Raw genomic sequence first — 21,713 nt, 5'->3', positions numbered from 1 at the left:
CTCGCTAATGACATAAAAATCTAATGGCTACAGTGAAGACTCACCTGCAATGAAAATCCATAAGAGCAGCAGAACGCTACCTCCTCTTCTGCACCAACACACACCAGTCCAGCTGACACCTGCCATCATCTGTGACCTGATGCAACACAGAGACAACCAGCCCACTGGGAATTCAGTATAACACTATTCTGCATTAGACATCATTCAGTATGAGTGCAGGCGAAGCTTAACACTTTAACTTCTCGAACCTCAGCTGAACTAGGATGTGATGTATGTTAACCAGGTGTATCTCATCACTGAATGTCTCCTCTCGAGGTCCATTTCTTCACTTTCTCTGACGTTTTCTAGCAGATCACACGTCACACGCTGTCACACTCAACTATCAAGCCAATAAGAACATAATGGTTTGAACATCTACAGCTGAAACTGAGCAAATTTCAACTGCTGATGAAGACACTGTGATACAGTCAAAAGCTCCAGACAAGCAGGTAAATAAAAACTAACGGGGAGAGTTAGATGGTTTTTCGATTGATTGATTGATTGATGATAAAAAGAAAGAGGTTTGATTGGTTGTGAAAGTTTGCTGGGCCCAAGATGTTGACTTGAACTACATCAGCTCTGCTTCTAGCTATACTGCTACACACATACATACATACAGTCACACACCTGAGCTGTGAGGAATGAGGTTGAATTCAGACACTGTGTTCTGTACAGGATCAAAGACTGAACAGCAGAACATACACCTGAATGTATCACAGTGTGTGTTGTTCCCACATGGTAACAGTCTCTGTGAACAGGTCAGATAATAGTATACCATGAAGTCATCATGTTTAACACGCGTTTAAAACACACACACACACACACACACACCACACACACACACACACACAGGTTTGTACAACTATCCTTGTTAGGACATTGCATTGACTTCCATTCATTGTGGACAGCCTAACCTTAACCTTAACCAGTCAATTCACACCTTACCCCTAAACTTAACCAGGACTTCAGAGATGATGTTTTGCCTTATTAGGACCAGGCTTTGGTCCCCATGAGGACTACTGGTCCCAACAAGGTCAGCAGTTATTCTCGAAAACGTCCAAATGAACAAAAACATGTACGTACACACACACACACCACACACAGAGTCCTATCCTTTTTACTCACATGTATCTGCCTATTTCAGCTCCAGGTCACATCTTTTCCTCGAGGTCTTAGTAAAGTGAGTTGATTCCTCTGTTGTTGCCCAGGGCCCTGTCACAGTTTCCAAAATGAATTTAAATATTATTTCACAATGAGGATGATTTAAAAAACTAAATGAAAATAAACAGTGATACGCTCTTTTCTTTGCTGATGTGCTGCTGCTACGAACCTCGACTCACGCCCTGCGCTCTCTCTCTCTCTCTCTCTGTGTGTGTGTGCCAGATTCACACAGTACGGATTTATGTGTTTAAAACGGTAAATAATCCCCCCGCCTTCCTCCACCCTCCACCTCCCATCCTCTGCTTTACAATCTCATTTTTTTCTTGGTGATTTTGCTCCTTGCCCCCTCCCTCCCCCTTCTTCACCCGTCTCTTCTGAATTACTTCTTTTTTTGTCTTTTTCTTCCAGCTGTTGTGTGTGTGTGTGTGTGTGTGTGTGTGTGTGTGTGTGTGTGTGTGTGTGTGTGTGTGCCTAAATGTTCATCACACAGCAGCTATAAGAGTTAGGAGTAGCGTGTGGTCTAATTAGAAATAAACTCTCTCTTTTGGCCTCACACACTGTATGGTCTCTGTGCATTGACATGATTATGGGTATTATGGGCTCACTGTCAGCTGGTCTCAACAGGCACGACAGCTTCACATTTGTGCTTTATGTCACAGTGTGTATGTGCAGACAGGACGGTGACCGTATTCTGATTGTTTGGTAATTATCTGAGTAATAACACAGTGAAGAATGGTGAAACATATTTTATAGGGAGACTGTCCTCACCAGCACAGTTACTCAGATGTTAAAATGACCTATTTATGTTTTCCTGTAACTGTGAATTGTGACTCAGGAGCGAGGGCTGAAGTCACATGACACTTTTACTAGAGAAAAGGTAGGGAAGATTTGATGCTACAGATAGCTCTCCACTACCCATCTCCTACCAACGATCAATGTCAACTTCAATGTCCCTGAACCTTTAGTTCTCTTCGGTGCTCGTGTCTAAATCTGACAGGCACGACAACATTTAGAGCTTCATGGTATTTACATAAACTATTACAGGGATGCTCTTTACATGGCAGCCATAAGGAAACAAAGCAGTATGATGCTGCTATCAAGCAAACAAAAACTAGTAAGGTGGAGCACTGAACGTGTAAACTGAGCAGTGATCTCACTGTCCAGGAACATCTTCGAAAACAGGGCCCAAACATCACTACACGGATGGTATAAGATAAGAAAGGACTTTATTAATCCTGAAGGAAATTCTTGGGAGAGTTACTACTGGGCGCAGGGTGAAACTTTAGAAGCATAATCATAATCATACACCGATGCATGTTCTGTTACGACAACAGCTACAGAAATTCAGACTGACATTAAAACATAACGTGGAACATTGCAGTGGAAGTTTACAGTAACATAGACCAATTAATTTCATTACAGACAATAAAATTCTGTTCCATAAAATTCCTGCTTGTTTACTTAATTTCATGACTTTTCCAGGCCTTGAAATTGTTGTATGTATATATGCATACATATACGTATATAGTATATATGTGCCTCTTTGTGACAGCAGACAGACTGTGTTGTGGTGTGTGTGGTGTGTGTGTGTGTGTGGTGAGAATGGTACTGTAATAGAGCAGCAGAAGGGGCTTAGAGGACAATGGATCTGACACTGAGAGAGGAGCTTAACAGAGCAGAGAGAATAAATGAAAAACAGACTAAACAGACCTCCACCTACCTCCACTGCACTCCATACTTTTACCTCACTCCTCTTTTATCTAGTGGTGTTCAATCTTTGTGTTTACATTCAAGGTGTTGGAGCAGTGAATACCAGATTGGAACCAGTGAATGGTCTGATTTCCTTACATTAATATTTTATTACAGGATGTTGCACTGTGTGGGTCCTCTGGTGTGAGTTCTAGACTAAAATTTTTACATTTATAAAAACAATGTTTACATATCCTTTTCTAGCTGAGAAACACTTTACATCTTTATGCTAAAGACAAACTGCTGCCAGTTATTTAGATTAGAAATGAGGCCCCCTGCTGAACCTCCTGCAGTTTTATCTTCCTACATCTCATCTATTCAAGGACTCATGAAGGATCCAATCTGTGGACTTCACCTCATTATCAAGACAAAATTAATTATATTCTGACTGCACGTGTTTCATCACCCACCCAGGAGGATGCAACTGTCAGGTGAGGAGTGTGAGGTATTTAAAGGAAAAACTATGGCTTATTAAACCTGGTGTCTATCAGTTCCAATAATACTGTTAGCATCAGTGTTAAATTCAGTTCTGTGACTCCTGTCACGTGCATAAAAGTCAGATGTGTGACAGACCCTGAGCTCCACCCTCATGTCAAACCTGGAGGATTGTATAAAACCCATCTGATCATCTGTTTATTTCCCCTGTTGAACCTGTTGAATTTTAGTGATGCTACTGTGATCTCAGTGATTACTGTGGTTGAGTAAAGGGTTATCATAACTGAGAGAACTACCTGCACCAACCTGGAGATACGTCACCACCCATGTGGCCTGAAGTTACCACACAAACAAAAAAACATAGTACATTGGTTAATTAGCATATTATAATTTCTGTGCCTTTTGGGTGCAGTGCCTGGTGAATCAAACTGCCAAAAGTCAAATTTTGGACTAAACTTAAAGATAAAAGTAAAAACATTTTACTCACAAACATAATTTGACTTCAAAAGAATAATCATCCTTATTATTCTCCTTATTATCTGGCTGTATGCCTCTTCCATGCCTCTTTCTATATCTGATTTTATTATGAATATATTATAAATATATGACATATTTGTTTATTTCCTGTGGTAATTATTACAGGAGCTTTAAAGAGTTCATACAAATAAACTGAATGATAAATGAATATTAACTCTGTGTCTTTTTGCAGAATAACAAACCACTAAATAAACTGTAAGGATTTAAAAACAAAAAGATAATAATAATGTACAGTATGGCCTCACCCTTCATTAGAAGTGCTCCCTGCTCACAGCCATGGAGGGCACATCCTATGAAAGGGGAGGGTATTACTGGACAGCCCTGATGCCCTGCTTGCATAGCTGTTATGGTGTTTCACAGTGAAGAAGCCTGTTAGATATTGTAAAATGCTGTCCGGGGTGTACCCCATCTCTCGCCCAATCTCAGCTGGGATTGGCTCCAGCCCCCCGATAATCCCTCACTATCGTAGGCTAGTTAACGTCTCTCCCTACTGCAACAGATCTGAGTTTCCATAGTTCATGTTTTTGCTGTGAGGCTACTGAGACATTGAGGTGAGGATAGACCAATAATATATACTAATATTGGTACATTGCTTAGATTGGAGGCAGTCAATCGGGATAGCAGGAGTATATATTTTTGAAGAAATATATGTATATATTTGTATGTATAGATATACACATCCTGTTTTCTCCTGTTGCATGTGGACTTCCTGTGAGGATGATCGTAAACCTGCACAAATACAGCCTCACTACTTCACAGTCCACTTACATTCCACACTTATCTGTCCAGGACAGTCCTTAATATGGCGACCCAAATGGACAGAGGGTGGATGTAGTGAGGGGACAGGAGCCAGTTAGGGACTGGGCCTACATCTCTGATAGGACGTTAATCCTATGTGCTTTTCGAAAGACTTCCATTTCTAGTTCTAAGAGTTTTCATTTTCACTTGGCTGTAAGTCAGAAGAAGTCACTGATATGTTGCCTCTTACTGCTCACACTCTGCTACCAACTGTTTTACTCTTCAGTTGGTACTTTAGATGCTTCTGCAATTCATTCTTACAAGTTATCTGTGTTGGTTCTCAGTCATCCAGATCATGGTCGTCTTAAGTGCTGAGGTTGAAGGCAACTGGACTCTCACCTCTCATCGGAAAGGCTTCCTCAGGTCTGAAAAATGGTTGGGCAGTCCCAGGTATTTAACCTGTTGGAGGTGGTCCTGAGAGTCGTTAACCCACCCTGTCGTTATGTGAGTTGTTAGGGTCATGTGAGCCCAGGTGTGACTCGTTGGTGGGTCATTGCTCCACCCTGAGGGTGAGATTCTCTCCACCTGTGCAAAGTTGATATTTGAGGAGAGAAATAAATCCATCCCCTCTTACAAACTGACATTAAAAATAAGTGTTTCTTCAAATGTTAAAATACTGTAACTTTTGATTTCATCAACTTAAAAAATAAGAAAAGCAGAATTTACTGATATTTAGTCTATCCGTACTTATCTTCTCTTATATCTTTCTGAGATCAGTCGGCTTCATTTTTGGATCCTCAGTCAGTTGCTCAGTTGGTTTGGCCAAACATTTGCTTACAGCTTCACTTTGTCGCTTTGGGCTTAATGTTCATGCGCAGGCCCAATTTAGGTTATCATTTCATTTGCTTAGTGGCCGTCTGCTGCATAAAACACTGACTGTTAAACTGGTAATCCCCAAGAAACTCCCTTATTATTTTTAGCTGCAGCGAGCAGCTAAGTCAGCCGGCTGCTCTATCAAAGCACAGGAGGCACAGACGGAGCAGGGGAGGCTGAAATTCTGGTGGTGGACTGTCATGTGGAGATCCTGCTGTTGACTTTTTTGGTATTTGGTTTTAAGGATCCAGATAGCTCATGGCTAATCATGAATTCTGGTTTCTGTCTTTTGTAAAGTGCTGCTTGGAGATCACCTGTCAATCACACGTTCTGATCTGTGAAATCAATGTGACAATATTCATCAGCATTAAGATTCCTTATGAGCCCTTTTAAATCCACATTATTTCAGACAGTGACAAATTATTTGTCTCCTCCAGTTAATCTATCTGCTGTCCAGACAGCTCCCTCTTCTGTTTGTCTGTCGTTTATCTGTCCTTCATAACTCATCCCTTTTTGATATGTCCTCACCTCCCTGAATATGTCACATACTCTTTCATATTTCCCTCTTTCTTCTTGTTTTCTCCCTCCATTTCTGTCTCCCCCGTGTCAATCCCCCACTGGATAATCTGCAGCTGTAATCTGCAGTCATCTGTTATTGTTTCTGTAGATGGGACATTTGCAATGAGGCCAGATTATCATCTCATACCGTGATCTGACCAGGGAGGACGAGGCAAAATACACCCACTCTTAAACAGATGGACACACACCCACACACACATACATGAACACACACACACACACACACACACACACACACACAACATAGAGAGAGGGAGAGAGAGAGAAATGTAGTCTGCACACAGGTGTATTGAGGACAGGATAAAATACAGATACAGCCAACACATCCCTCTGTGTGTGTGTGTGTGTGTGTGGCTGGCACAGTTGTCTTTATCAACACAACACTTAATGTACAATATAGATCACTTCTGTCTATTGACTGTAACTTATTAAAAAGTCAAAATCCTGAATCTCTCCTTAGTATTCAGACCCTTAATTCAGCACTCTGTAGGAGCCTCTTTGGCAGCAATTACAGCTTCTAGTCTTCTTGGGTAAATCTATGCAAGCTTTTAACATCTGGAATTGGGTAGTTATCTCATTATTATAGGGTTTGCCTGGGCCAGTCTCTCTGTCCTTTCCACTGAGATGTACAAGCAGCACAACGACTGCCTTTTCCCACCTGTGTATTTTCTGTCTTTCTGTCAGCTAGCATTAGGCTAATTTTAGCTATTCGCATTTCCATGATGCTCTGAGCTCCTTTATTGTTCTCTCCTTCACAATCATACCTCATCTCGTATCTCAAATCCTTGATGACTAACTTGATTAACTTGACATCTTCTTTCCCCACTAGTTTTGTGCTCTCTCTTATTTACCCAGTAGCTGTTGGGTTACACAAAGCTAGACATGGAGATGGCATGAGATCTCTTTGCATGCCACACAAAGTCCATCAAAAAAAAAAAAAAAAAAAAAAAAAAAATCTAATTTTATCAATCTCATAGTGATCAATAAACATCTGTCCTCCCTCCACAGTGTGCACATCTTTCTCCTGCAGCTCCCTAACAGATTTACTTTGTTTAGGACAGTGTCAAACTTAACTTCATCTCGGGCCACATCAGCATTGTGGTTGACCTCAAAGAGACTTTATGAATGTATCTATGCTCTCATATTACATAATTGCCACTGCACTTTATTATTATTTGTTTCAATAACTTAATTAGTAATTAGCTTTGAAAGGTAAGTTATCAGGGGTGTACACACATGTACCACACATGGCAGGCAAGCCATCAGTAATTAGCCCCACCAACTTCTCCCAGGGTAATTTCATTTTACTTACAGACTTCTCCACCTCACTGAAGATGTTCCTCTCTCTTGTCGTCCCGTGCATGGCGGCCACATCCAGGGGCTCCTCACTGACAAGTCTGCATCCATGCCTCTTAAAGATGTCTAGATGCACTGTATCAGTGTTGTCAGTTCCTTTGTCAGCCAGACAACTGCGCGCTTCTCATTCTCCGCTAGTTGCTGGACTCTGTCTCTGTTCAGGACACAGCTGCTCACATACAATGCTTCAAAAATACACCTTCTGAAAAATACTTTGAAGCTCGGGCGGCTGGCTTTCACCGCTGCATCACTGTTTGCTTTTTGACCTTCTGTTGCTTCTCTCGGTGGCTAACGTTAGCATACTTAGCTCCGTGCTTGGTGTGAAAGCGCTGACGTAAATTGTTTCCATGGACACCGCCGCTGCCTCGTAGCAAAGAGGACATACCGGCTTGTCTCCATTAAGCACAAATATTTATTCGCTTTCCAATCTCTCATTAAACTACCTTCCCTCTGCATCAACTTTTTTCTTCTTCGACATTTTCACACGGTTTTTCCGCCTGCCCTCCCAACTCCATCAGTGACTAAAAACCGCTACAGGAAACTGCTGAGATTGAGACACTGCCATCTAGTGGCTAGGTCCTTTCATTGCACAGGTAACAAAATCGAGATGCATTCACTATCTTTCTGTACAGCGGCATATGATTAATAATCGTGGTCTTTGAAAGCTCCCACGGGCCACATAAAATCAATCATCAAGTGTTTCCACTAAATCGCCCTAAAGTGGGAACAAATCTACACTTAAGAGTGATGTCCTGCTCTGAGACACTAAGTATGGACTCTGTTTTTGGTCTCTACCACCTCCTGAGGTAAATATCTGGCTCTTTAGCTGTAAACGCACCAGCTCATCTCTACCTGTGTGTAGCTTCTTATCTGAAAACAGCCTCAGCTGTTGCAGGAAACACAGCTGATTGAAGCCAAGACTGAACCCAAACTGCAGTCAGGCTATGTTTTGTTGTTTCATCAGCTGCTATTTAAGCCCCAAATGACAACTTCAGTTATCTTCATTTAATTTGATCCCAGCAATAAACAGCTGATAAGAAAATGAGTTTGAACCTGACCCTGAACAGGCAGTGACTAGCAGCTCTGACAGCTGATGTGGACCCAGTGTGAAGAGTCTCTGAGTCAGTCTCTCTTCTTCTACACTTCTATTACAGATGTTTCCATCTGATGCAGTGTTTTCCTTCAACCCAGTGAGAGCTGTGAAGTTGTGAGATGAACAGATGAATGAACAATCAGCCTCAGTCCTGATCACGCCTCACAGATGACAAGAGAAGGTGGGAGGAAGAAAAGAACAGAGGCACACAAAAGGGACAAATGACGAGTAAGGAGGGACTAAAAGAAATGAGAGGACAACAAGGATGTGAAAGAGAGGAGGAGAATGGGAGAGAGGGGGAAGGATATACAGGTTACGACAGAAATATCACAAACAGGAAGCTGGTGTCAACGGCAGAGGAAACCACATCTCTGCGCTTAGTAACCACCTTCGTCTCTCACTCTCTTCTCCTCCTCCTCCCTCTGTCTCTGTCTTCTCCAAAATTTTCCATTCAGCAACTTCAAAGACGACAAATCAGGTCAAACACAACTCAGATCATTTTACTGAAAATAGAAAGTTCACAAAATTAATTACAAATCACAGTCGACAAGAGAAACTATAAAACAAATGTCATTATCTCACATTTAATCCCTTGCTGTTCTCAGGTTTATTGCTGTTTTTCCAGTACAGAGCCTAGCTTAGCACAAAGAATGGGAGTGAGGTAAACTGTTAGCCTGGCTAAAACAGCTTCTGCACTCCGCAGCTGTCTGATCGACCTGTTGCAGCTCATCTGGACAGCTGTGAGCAGTCGCCGTACCCAGAGGCTGCTATTTACGAAGTAGCTCCAATGCTAACTGCTGCTAAAAACCATAATGTATGAGCATAATGTACAATGATGGCAAATACGTGTGTTTCCCAAAATATTGTACAGTTCAGTCAGGGTGATGTAACGTAACATTTTTCATTTTCATGTAGAAGAAGCATGGCTAACTTCTGGGCAGATCGTTCAGATGGTTTACAACAGAATTTCTAATATGAACTTTTAGCAATAATATCCTGGTAAATAACTGATCAAGTAACTGATGTGCTTTCACAAAGATAAATATCTATTGATAGGGGATAATGATGATGATGATGATGATGATGGCTGAGGAAGCTGCACATCAGAAGTTGTAGTCACTGTTCCTGTTGGATGAAGGTTCTCTGCTGTCACTGACCGCCAGTCGCTCCAGAGCTGGTTTGACAACACACAGGAAGAGAAAGTCATGTGCTATCAAAGTGCTATACAAAGAAGAGCCCTCGTTTAGCATGTAGAGATATGTATATAACTCTGTCTCTGTGTGCGAGTATTACCAGGGTAGGACAGTCTCTTCTCTCCATCATTTTTAACCGCAGTTTTCCCTCGATGGTAAGACACTGAGACAGAGACACAAACAGACAGGACAATTAAATGATTCATCTGCTGTTATCAGGGCGGCTCAAGAAGGTTCCAGGTTCAAACCCCAGTTTGAGCCCTGGGCTTTTCTGTGTGGAGTTTACATGTTCTCCCTGTGTCTGTGTGGGTTCTCTCCAGGTTCTCCAGCTTCCTCCAACAGCCTGGAGACATGCAGGTTAACTGGTGACTCTAAATTATCTGTTGGTGTGAATGGCTGTGACAGACAGTTTTAATTAGAGATACAACAAGCTTTTATTTATTTATTTCAGATTACAATACCATTGTAGTATGAAAAAGTCTGTCTCCTATGGGGACCTCTTTACATATGTAATTTCCAATGCTTAAAGTTGTTAGTGAGTACCTCAGTAGTATTGCTGGGTGACAGCATTTGTCATTGTCATTGCAGCATGAGTCACTTCTGGGTGAATGATGAAGTGTTTTGGAGACTGTGGTTCATTTTGCACCAAAAGTTAACTGATGTGTGTGAGACAAGTGTTAAAACGACTGTAAAAAGCTGTCGTCTGTCTCTCAGCACTGTCGTCCCTCCTCTGTCTCTGACTCTCAGCTCCTGAAGATGGATGTGTTTAGAAACAATACACCAGCACTTTCAGCAGCAGATTAATCTTCATTTGGTGCTGTTGTGAGTATTTGGGGCAGCAAGATGGTGTGTGTGAGAGTCAAAATACACTACAGTGTGTGTGCTCGTGGTGATGAAGGAACATGTTGCCCAGTGTAACAGTGTCGTCCACTTGTGTGTTTTGAGGTGTATATCGTATATTCACACACAGCAGCCTACAGTGTAAAATGGAAGAAAAAGTTAACATCACCACACTCATGGTTAAAGACTGTGTGTGTGTGCGTGCGTGTGTGTGTGTGTGTGAGAGAGAGAGAGAGAGAGAGAGAGAGAGAGAGACTCACCACTGTGACTCTGCGTTGGTCCAATCCAGCGATTCTGTCTCCTGTCTGACACTGAAAACCAGCGACACAGTCAACATGTAAATATTACACTTTGACCTGATACTGATAATAACCAGAGCAACAGAATAACTGGCCCCCGGAGCTCATTTTTTCTGTGAGTGATGGTTCCTACATGAACACGACATTTTCTGACAAACTCACCAGAGTCTGTTTTATTTCACAAGACAAACTCACTTTGAGGTGGGCGGAGTAAAACAAAAACTAAATGTGTCCTGTCCCTGTGAGCCAGCTGAATTTAAAGTGACTGTGAACCTCTCACAGAGAAACGTCACTTTCCTGCTGCTCATAACTGATACTCACTCCCTCAGTGATGATGATAAGCAGTCATGAGCACCATGTTCACCCTTTAGATTCACACCCAGATCAGCCCGATACACCATGAAAATATGAGGTATCATTATTTTCTGCAGGTTTATTAAAAACACCACTCATTCATTCTATTCTATTCTATTCTATTCTATTGTGCCAGTTTGACAGAATCCCTGAATTTAAGGCAACAGTTTTTCTTAGACATAATCTTTAATCTGGCAACTCTTTATCTGAAAATATGAGAGTAAGTACTGATTGCATGCAACCAAGTGTACATATACACATCTGTCTATTGTGTGTGTGTGTGTGTGTGTGTGTGTGTGTACTCACATCTCTTCTGCAAAGCTTTGACGGTGGGCCTGGTGAAGCGGATCAGTAAAAGGACCAGCAGCACACAGCAGAGCAAAGCTGTCACCACTTTGTAGGCCTGCAGCTGTCCCCGCACATCTGGGACAACTGGCTTAACTGCCTCAACTTCAGATGGACACACACACAAAGGTTCTCAGATTCAAGTCTGGAAATATCTACCCAGAATCTGTTAAATCTCATAGACATGAGTTAGACCAAGAAATTAAGTGTTTAGATTATAAAAAGGACTCACTGCATCTTTAAACTGTAAAGCCTTAAGTTAGACCTAAAATATAATCTTCCCATGGTTTCAGTGTCTCTACATTTGATATTTGCTGTTTTACCAGTTCAAAAATCAGAAACGAGGACAGATCATCATGAATTACCATGTTGCTGTTTGTTTGTTTAGTGTGTTGCAGTGGTCAGAACGCACAAAATCAGACAGATAAGACGATGTGTGTGTGTCTAAACATCCACAACATCAGATAACCAAGCTGTCAGTCACTCTCAGTCATCTACTATTTCATAGTATTTCATAGTCTCACTACTGCATCTGAGCCCACAGACTACATCCAGTCGAGTCAGTTTGGATCATATTACAGGACTCAATATATTTGATCTGTGCTCTTAAAGTTTAACTGAGAGGAAAAATACATCTACGTCTTTATACAGTAGCTAGCTACTAAATCAGATATGCTAGATGCTAGCTAGCTAACACCATGTTTATATGTTTATATAATTATATGTTTATTTTGTTCAACATTCATGCTTTTTGTTGATTGAAGTTCTACTCACAAATAAATCAAAGTCATAAATGTGATTGTTTGAATGTGTATTAGTTTGCCGCATGTCTGTTTCTGACAAAACTACACGATCAGATTTAGGTTTCTATTTGATACAGTTTGTACAAATTTCTAGTTTCTAATCTAGAATTTCCAAAATTCCCCATCTTAACTTCACATGGAAAGTGTCTGGGAATTCACCAGAAATTTTCTGCCCCTGTGCAACCCTAATACTGAGTCATAACAATGTGAAAACTCTTTTTCTGTGCTTCAGTAAGAAGCCCATTCCTGTCTCCTCTCTGCTATCACCATGATCTGAAATACAAACCACATTTGTACTGAAAACTGTGAAAGTTGGATGCCTGGTGATATTCTTAGTCAGTGACATATTCTTGGATTAGACAGTTTCTGATTTCAATCAGAATTTAACTCACTTTTTTAAACGTTGTTTTTATTTAGGCAAGGTTCTTGGCTTGACAATATAAAAAATGAATGTGTTTGAGAAGTTTAGTGTCTGTAGATGATGTTTTATAGAAAACTTAAGATACCTTGTCAAAATTTGGTATGTGTATGTTTAGATCCTTCTTCTGTGGTTAAATACTACATTGTATTTGATACTGCTGAGTATAAAATGTCAAACTACAAAAACACATGAAAGTATCTCACTAAAACACACACCTGAAGGCAAACAGTGACACACACACACACGGTGGACCAACCTTTGCATCGGACCCCCAGTGTCTCACAGCTGATCATCCACTCTCCTCCATCCTCAGAGATGTCATAACCATCGTTCCTGCTTCCTTTGATCAGGCCTGGCTGTCCTTTACAACCTTTTATGTTCAGACACACATTCTTCAGAAGCTCCAGGACAGTGTGGCTGTTGCTGTGACAGACAGGTGTGAAGTCGGTGGAGGAATTATAGAGTCTCACGCTTCCTTCACATTTACCTGTCCAGTGGACGGTGAGGAGGCTCACGACAGGTGCAGAGCTGCTAGGGCTGGAGGCAGCAGTGGTTGGAGTAGCACTGAGGCAGGGACAGGTGTTATTCATCTGAGCAGAGGGGGCAGTTGCGCTGCTGTTTAGTGGAAGTGTTGCTGCGTCTGCGTCTGGGAGACAGATGTCAGTTAGTACGGAAAACAACAACATCAACACACTGCTTCAAAAGAAGATGAGCATCACTGTGTCCTAGTTCACATTAATGTAAAACATCTAATGGATGATCAAACCTGCCGGGTTCACTGGTTGACAATTAATGAAGACTTTGTAATATTAGCATAAAGAAACATTTGAAGAAACACTTATTTTTAATGCCAGTTTGTAAGAGGGGATGGATTTATTTCTCTCCTCAAATATCAACTTTGCACAGGTGGAGAGAATCTCACCCTCAGGGTGGAGCAATGACCCACCAACGAGTCACACCTGGGCTCATGTGACCCTAACAACTCACATAACGACAGGGTGGGTTAACGACTCTCAGGACCACCTCCAACAGGTTAAATAATTGGGACTCCCCAACCATACTCTCGAAATGAGGAAGTCTTTTAGAGAAGAAGAAATCTAAAAGAAGTCCAGTTGTCTTCAACTCTTAAGACAAACATGACCTGAATGACTGAGAACGTACAATGACAACATCAGAGCTCAGGACTGTAGGACTTGAAGTTCAACTTGAAAAAATCTGAGATCATTCAGTCAAGTACTATTCTTCAAATATTCTAGTAGTTTTTAATTTGTGGTCTAAGCCCAAAGTCTCTTTGCTTCCACTCTGGTTAATAATTGTCCTCATACACACTGGTATATAAGATCATTGATCATTGATTTATCACATTCCTCCGAGCCACAGAGCTACACTGTTGTACACTGTTGTTGTGCACATGTTCCCTCATCACCATAAACACACACACAAGAAGCGAACGGTTCTGAAGGTAACCGGTCACAGTGATGTGACCCTGCACTCTGGACCTGATCTAACAGATCAAACAGGCCCCTAGTTTCAGGCCATGTAAAATATGAAATGTAAATTGGATCCAGACACACACTGGTGAGCATGTCCTCGTAGTATGAAACGACAGAACTAATCTAAGAAAGGAATGAATTAATTAATCAATGGAAATGTTTTTATTGTCACGGCTATAGAAACTAATATAGAGAAACGCAGTACAACAGAACTTTGCACAGACAGGCATGTCATGAAGCCACAATAAATGCCATAACTGAAGCAATGCTATAAATAAGAAAAATCCCCAGGTTAACACACAATTCAACAGGTCTTCAAACACTGCAGCCACAGCTGCACCACACACACCATATCCAGCAGAAGCATCAATATCAACTAATAAATGACAAAAACATAAACAATAAAATATAGGTTAAATGTATTTTACTCACCGAAACTGCTGATTATACGTAGACAAATAAAAAACTGTTTCTGTCGAGCAGACATTCTCACCCCTAAAGCGATTTAAAACTTTCGACTTTCAGCATTAGCCTCCATAGCGATAGAAAAAGACTTATTGTTTGAACTGAGACGCACAGAGAAGCTCTACAACAGAGAAAACAGCTATAAAATCTATAGTAAAGTGTATTAGCTTGCGCTAGTAGCTAGATGCGGTTTGCTAGCCCTGACCAGTTCGGTCTCTGACCATCCAATCAAATGACATGAAAATGCTGACGTTAGCGAAGGCCCTGCTAGAAGGCCCGGGCCTCGCCAACTCGAAATCTGATTGGTTAAAGGACCCGCGAGGCAACGGTTCCATTGAGTTTCATTTTAGAATACCGGGGCCTGCACTGTTGATTCTGAAGGCCCCAAGGCAGAGTTCTGTTAACTTGGCAACATGGGGCTGAAATCTGATTGGATAAAAGCTCTAACATAAGCAGACTGTATTGGAAGTAATGTAACCAAGAGGAAATTAGATGAGATGAAGAGAAAACACTATTGGAAACAATTTAATACATATAATATAAATGGGAAAAAAACATGTATAAAAATATAATTCAGTGATTGTGACAGTGTTTGGGCCAGCAGAGAAGGCCTTGCTGGCCCTGACGGCCCACAACTGCATTCCACACAAACCCATCCAGTGTAATATTCTATAATAAAAATATTTTTTTTAATTTATTTAACATTTTAAAAAAGTGAATATATAAAAAATAGCAACACTTATTTTGCTCCTGCTGCCAAATAATAATTAAAATAAGAAGAATTTGAACAATGAAAGAAGACACATTACAACCTGCTTAAGTATTATGTAGAATGTAAATATGTATTACGTTCACAGATTCCACCATTTTTCATTCAGCTGTAACACTGTTTATCTGTTTAAATGTGTCCATCAGCATTTTTTTTTTTTTAATTAAAGAATCAACACAAACAAATGTTCTCATTCCCTGTGAAGTACTGATCATCCAAACTACCTGTCAGTTAAAACAGTCAGCACTCCGTCAGTTTTTCAGATCTGATCACCACAATCTCGCCTCTATTCAGTGCCGCCGTGTTGGTGTGACGCCACAAGTTTCAAAGCCTCTGCAAACAGAACTGAAACCATCTGCATGGCTGAGTACCACCATGGATAAATGTGAACATTTGTCACTGTTTTATTTAAGGTTTTTAAAGTTCTACTAAAAGTTTTTAAAACCCAAACCGAGGTTTTGGTTTTTTGTTTGAGTTGACAGCAGCACAGTGCTGATAACTCTAATCTAACCTCTCGATTCCTAAAAAAGATTTCTCACTTTACACTTCGTCTGAACTCTAAATCCAACGAGCTCACTTCAATTGGTTTGATGTGTTTAGTCAATAAACCTTATTTCTATGTGTGCATGCTTCACATCTCAATGTGAATTATTATTATATTTATATTTTATTATATTATATTTTATATAAAAATATCTGTTTGGATAAATAAAACTTATTTTCTGAGAAGTTAGATTATACACAATCTGTTCTTCAAACAAGTACAAGACTAGATTAGCTCCATATACGTAATGCAAGGTCAGAGTTTTGAGTTGAAGATCTTACAATTATAGATGTTTTTAATGCAGCTCAGCGTTGGAGTTCATATCTTACAACACAAACTACACTGTTCACAGAATGAATCTAAAACCAGGGGCGAAAGAAGCACTGAGATATTTTACTCCTGTAAAAGTATCAGTTCAACAAAGAAGTCCTGCATCCACCACGTCAAAATATTAACTCAAAATTGTAAATTTAGTACATTAGTATTATAAACAAAATATACCTTAAATATGAAAAATAAAAGCAGGATGAGCCCTGTCAGGGTGACTTTTATACGAATATAACACTGTACAAAATATGATTGGTGTATAACTACAAACACATGGTTGGACAATCAGCTGTTTACTCTATGGTATTAATGCATTTCACATTATAGTTTAATATTATATGCACCGCATTTTATTTCTTATATAAGAATAATTTATAAAATAATGTAAAAATGTACGATCCGTCACGGCCGCCGGCCAGGTCTCTGCTCCTCCTGGATCTGTTCATACAAACAAAATACCAGCACTAGTTTTATGCAGTTTTCCTCTAAGTTTTTTTGTATCTGCACCGGTTCATAATTTCATGGCACCAAAGGAACATTTGTGTTTGTGTTGCTGGAGGAGAGGCACGGCTGAGCCGGAGTTCGTGCTGATCAGACGCTGCAGTTTAATTCTGGTCTCAAAATTGCATTCGTGTTAAAACCTGCTTAGACCAGCTCTTATAGTGATCGCAGAGGGAGGAGAGTTTTCATGGTTTTACTAAAATCTAAACACACCTCTCATTTAAATCAACTGTGCCCTCTTTCTGTTTTTCACCCAGAGAGATTACCAACAATATCATCCACAGAAGGTCAACCCCGTGACCCCAAGTTCTGCTGTTCTTCGTGATAAGTGAGCTGTCCGTGACAACTGGTTTCTGGGTAGTTGATTAAGAGTTGATGAAAATGATACTCGTCCAAACTCAGTTTAAATATTTTTCTGTCGTGTGAAAAAGATTGTTACAGTCATGTTTAAACCTGCAGTTATGGTTCATATGCACAAACATTTCCATATAGTCAGTAACATCACATTCTATACTGTGAACAAATCAAATGTGTTTGTGAGAATATTTTTTAAATAAGTTCACACATATGAGGTTGTTTGTAAACCTGAACCACCCTGAACCAGTCCTGCAGTTATCTCTAAGTCAGTCCCAGACCAGTCTCCACCCAATAATGTGAGACCTGATATGTTGTCATTGTGCACCCCAACAGTATCCTGCACCCTGAGCTGTCACCCTCACACGAGCTCTGCAGGTCTGTGTGACGACTGAAGACATGAAAATGGTCGGAGGTGGTCTGAGTAGACTCAGCTTCGGCTGTTCTTCTTAATTTTGATCGATTGGTTTCTCTTTTACTTCACCGGCTGGGGCAGCTCACCTCGTATCACAACACTGTGACTGAACTCTAACTGTATTTCTGCTCTAGTTTTTTTTTTTTTTTCACCTCTTTTCACTTTATCACATTTTTTGAATTTAATTTTACTCTATCTCAAATTGCTTGTTTTTCAGAGCTTTTCTTTGCCTGTCAATTGTGTTTGAAATATACTGTAAAAAAATGTGTGTTGGCCTCACTTGTGACTTTACACCTGCAGGAAAATGAAGCGTATGAAGAGTGAACAATAAAATTTGCATGGTTGTGCCATGCTCCAGTGTCGCAGTAAGCTGAGAGTCAACCAATAGGAACAATACGAGCAGACTAAATTTCTATATTTGATTAATAACACCTGTAAGTCCAGTACAAAAAAAGATGTATTTAAAGATTAAAGATTGATATAAGTGGGATAAATAACTTAGATCTTCTCTTTAAAGTCAAAACGAGTCCAAGTAGTTTTTAAATCCAAACATCAAATCGTGTCACTTCCTGAGTTCAGTCGAAGTGTAGGTGTTCAGTCTGTCTGTACTGTATATTACTCAGTGGTAATCAGTGTGATTTTTTCCATCACACGCCCAAAACAATTATACAAGTCTATCTTCACAATTCCTGATTGTTTTCTCCAGTCGTGTGTGTGTGTGTGTGTGTGTGTCAGTAAATCTACAACTGACGATATTTGATCCCAGAAACACAGCGTGTGTATGTGTGTTGGAGGTGTATTTTGTGTGGGTGGGGTGGAGAGGCCGTAAAGTCTCCGTCCACCGCTGCAGAGTTTGATTCCCTTCAGCAGGATCCAACATTCACAGCTGGAACAAAGGTCAAACTTTTTGGATTTGTCTTAGAGAAATCTACGTGTCTCATATCGTCTCATTGCTCTGTTCAATTTACACTGAATAAGTTGTACTGGTTGTTTGTACTGAACTCTGATTTAACAACTGCTTTAATTAATCATATTATGTAGTCTGATCTCAGAACCCTAGTGGGGAGGGGCCTTTGAAAAGCCTTGAAAAGCCTCGAATGAAATGCTTGTTTTTCTTCACGAGTATTTACTGGTGTGAATAAATTCAACTTGACTGAATAAATAGTTTGAGAGACTGATCTGTGGGTAAAATATATAGTAGAGGTTCTCTGACACCTCTCTCACCCCTTACAAAAGGCTAAAAATGGTTTAATCCTCCGCCCACTCCAAACAAGCAAACTGAGGGAAAACAGCTTCTGACTAATTTCTTTCAAAAGACGAGTGAGTAAAACTAATCCAGTTTAAAGACACTGACATTGGCAGTTGTTTGGACTGAAGGTCAGTCAGTCAGGAATCTCTTGCATTCTGTGACATTTTAACTCTTGTGCGTCCTCAGCGACATTTTCCTCCTCAGTGAAACTTTTTATTAATATACAAGATATCCATACATATATATACAAGAAGGTTAAGATCATGGTGATCGATGGGGCAGTGTCTAATTCAAATATAAGTTGTGTTTCTAATTTTAACTGTTCGATGGTTAAATTATGTCTGAAAAAGGCCTCACACTGAGCTACAGTTTAATCCGAGAATATTTTCAAGCTGCATGGCATAAAACAAAGCTTAACACACACACACACTCACACACAACTGTGTACATAGCGTCTTAGATTAGATTAGATATTGTATGTCACTTTTATGTTTGTTAACCTTTACTTTACTGATGGACTCACTTTGGTTGCACCACATCTAATGGTGATCCATTAGGATTATTTTTGGTTGTAGTTATTAACTAATTTTTTTTTTTTTTTTTTTTCATTTTTCCTTTTGTGGAGGGTGGAGGAACTTTAATTTTAAAAAAGTTATATCTTATATATATTAATATTAATATTAAATTATTTATTAAATATATTTTAATATTAATTTCCAGTAGACAATAACTGATAAACACACAGCATCATAGAGACACCTGTCATGGAACATTATCGATCAGTTTTATCTGGCAGATTTTAACATTATGAACCACATGGCTCTCAGTTTCAGACAGCCACAGAGAAACCAGAGAGACCGTCTGTGAACAGGACCCACAGTTTTGTCTGGTCCTCAGGTCATTTGGTGTCTGGACAGCTCACAGCAGAGATGATCGCTTCCTCAAACCTCAGCTCTTTTTGTGGTTTTCTACTGGACTGCTAACGTGTCAATCAAAATCTGAAGCTATCAGAACACATCCAGTGTTAATTTACTGATTATTGCTAACACACGGAGCTTGTTGCTCATGTTCTCCTCTCTGTTCACAGGCGTTTCTTCTCTATTGGGTTCGAGGGCCTCAGATTCATCAGTTAAACTTTAGCTCTGTTTTTGAAGATTGTTAACTAAGGTAGCATGATGCTAACTGATGCTAATTATCAGTTCAACAGTTGCGATGTGATGCTGGGACGACCTTCATCTCCACTGAGCCTGGGATATTCTTACTTATGCGATTGACATTGATTAAATGGAAGTGAAAGGACAATGAGCCTGTCTGCCTGAACTTTGACCCAAAGGAAAGACGTGTTGGACTGTTCTGCTGGACTTTGTGACTTGTTTCTGTCCATCTCTCCTGTACTAACCTGTGCTATTCCTTATATCTGTCTCATTTATTGTGTATTGGTTATATGAAGATAATCTTCTGTGTTCTTGTGTCGCGTTAAAGTTTGACCCTTGCCGCTGATTGACTTTTCTCGTCAGTCTCAGGCCTTGGAATATCCCAATATCTCCGTGGGTTAAGACTGAACCAAAACTTGTTCAATATTTAGAATATGAGAAAAAAAAATCACTTACCAGCAGTCATGAGAAACAGGGCTGAGATGGTCACAACAGTCCTGAAATCCATCACAGTATCAATGGACAACGAGTGGAGGGAGAAGACAGACAGACAGAGAGCAGGAGAACAGACGACACAAATCACACCGAGACGCCAACAACAGAAAAACTGATGAGAGAGGAAATGGTGCAGAGGTGTAAAACTTCTCTCTCTCTCTCTCTCTCTCTCTCTCTCTCTCTCTCTCTCTCTCTCTCTCCATACAGTGAATCACTTCATCCCCGGGCCTGCTGCTGCTGCTTGTGCAAAACTGCAGATTTCCTCCCTTCAAAGCGAGATGGGTGAAGAGAGGCAGAGAGGGGAGGGGAAAATAAGAACTGATGATAAGAGGGGAGGAAGGAGGAAGAGGTAGGAGGAAGAGGTGAAGGGAACGGTGATGTGACTTGAGACTAAATTCACTGTTTTCAACATGTTTGTGAGTCATGAGCCTCGGCGCTTCGACAGGGAAGGCCAAAGCTTGAAATGCAACACAATGATGGACTCAAATGTAAAAACTGTGCAGTAATCATTTAGCGAAAGAAATAAACGATTTCTGCAGCGTAGGCGTCTCAAAGATTTTTGATGTGCAATAATTGGATTTTAGTTTAGTTAGACATACCCAACTTAAAATGAACAATGTGATCAAGGTTGACCACTCAGTTCAAACTGAAGAAGCCTTCTGGATGAGAGGAAGTCCAGCTCTCTTTGTATAGGACTTAGAAGTACCCTGACCTGGACTGAGAAGCTTCACAGACATGGTCAGGTTGCTGTGTAAGTGTTGTAATATAACATGGGACTCAGACTGGATAATTTTCTGACGTCCCAAAGCAATTCAGAACATACTACTGATAAAAAAAAAAGAAAACAATTTTTACATTTGCAATTACAGCCAACATGCAATTCTATAAAAATGACTGCGTGGCCAATTCAGTGATCATTCACAGAGATTAAAACATCATGTAGGTTTCGGTTTGTACCTGAGAAGGTCATGTAAAGAGGGACTGTCAGTATCAGTCACTTTCCCTTTTTTATTTCACCTAATGTAGCTTTAATTTTTTCTGAGCAGTCGACACTGTCTCCAACAGAAGTGACAGTTAGCAGTTAGCATCCATATAACATTAGCTAACATTAGCTAACATTAGCCACGATCAG

The 21,713-nt window shown here is 40.3% G+C and overlaps 1 protein-coding gene across 1 annotated transcript; it reads right to left on the bottom strand.

The window, feature by feature from the left end:
- Positions 1–9,039: 9,039 nt before the first annotated feature.
- Positions 9,040–20,778, bottom strand: LOC108873383 (uncharacterized). The gene is made up of 6 exons (XM_018661549.2): positions 20,543–20,778; positions 13,072–13,461; positions 11,553–11,696; positions 10,854–10,904; positions 9,854–9,916; positions 9,040–9,734 (listed from the first exon to the last, which is right to left on the bottom strand). The coding sequence occupies exons 1-6, from the start codon at positions 20,592–20,594 to the stop codon at positions 9,664–9,666; spliced, it is 771 nt and encodes a 256-aa protein (XP_018517065.1). The 5' UTR covers positions 20,595–20,778; the 3' UTR covers positions 9,040–9,663.
- Positions 20,779–21,713: the final 935 nt, after the last annotated feature.

This window comes from Lates calcarifer, linkage group LG5 (assembly GCF_001640805.2).
Source record: "Lates calcarifer isolate ASB-BC8 linkage group LG5, TLL_Latcal_v3, whole genome shotgun sequence".
NCBI lineage: Eukaryota > Metazoa > Chordata > Actinopteri > Centropomidae > Lates > Lates calcarifer.
Note: the sequence above shows the minus strand (reverse complement) of the source record. Positions and strands in the feature narration are given on the sequence as shown.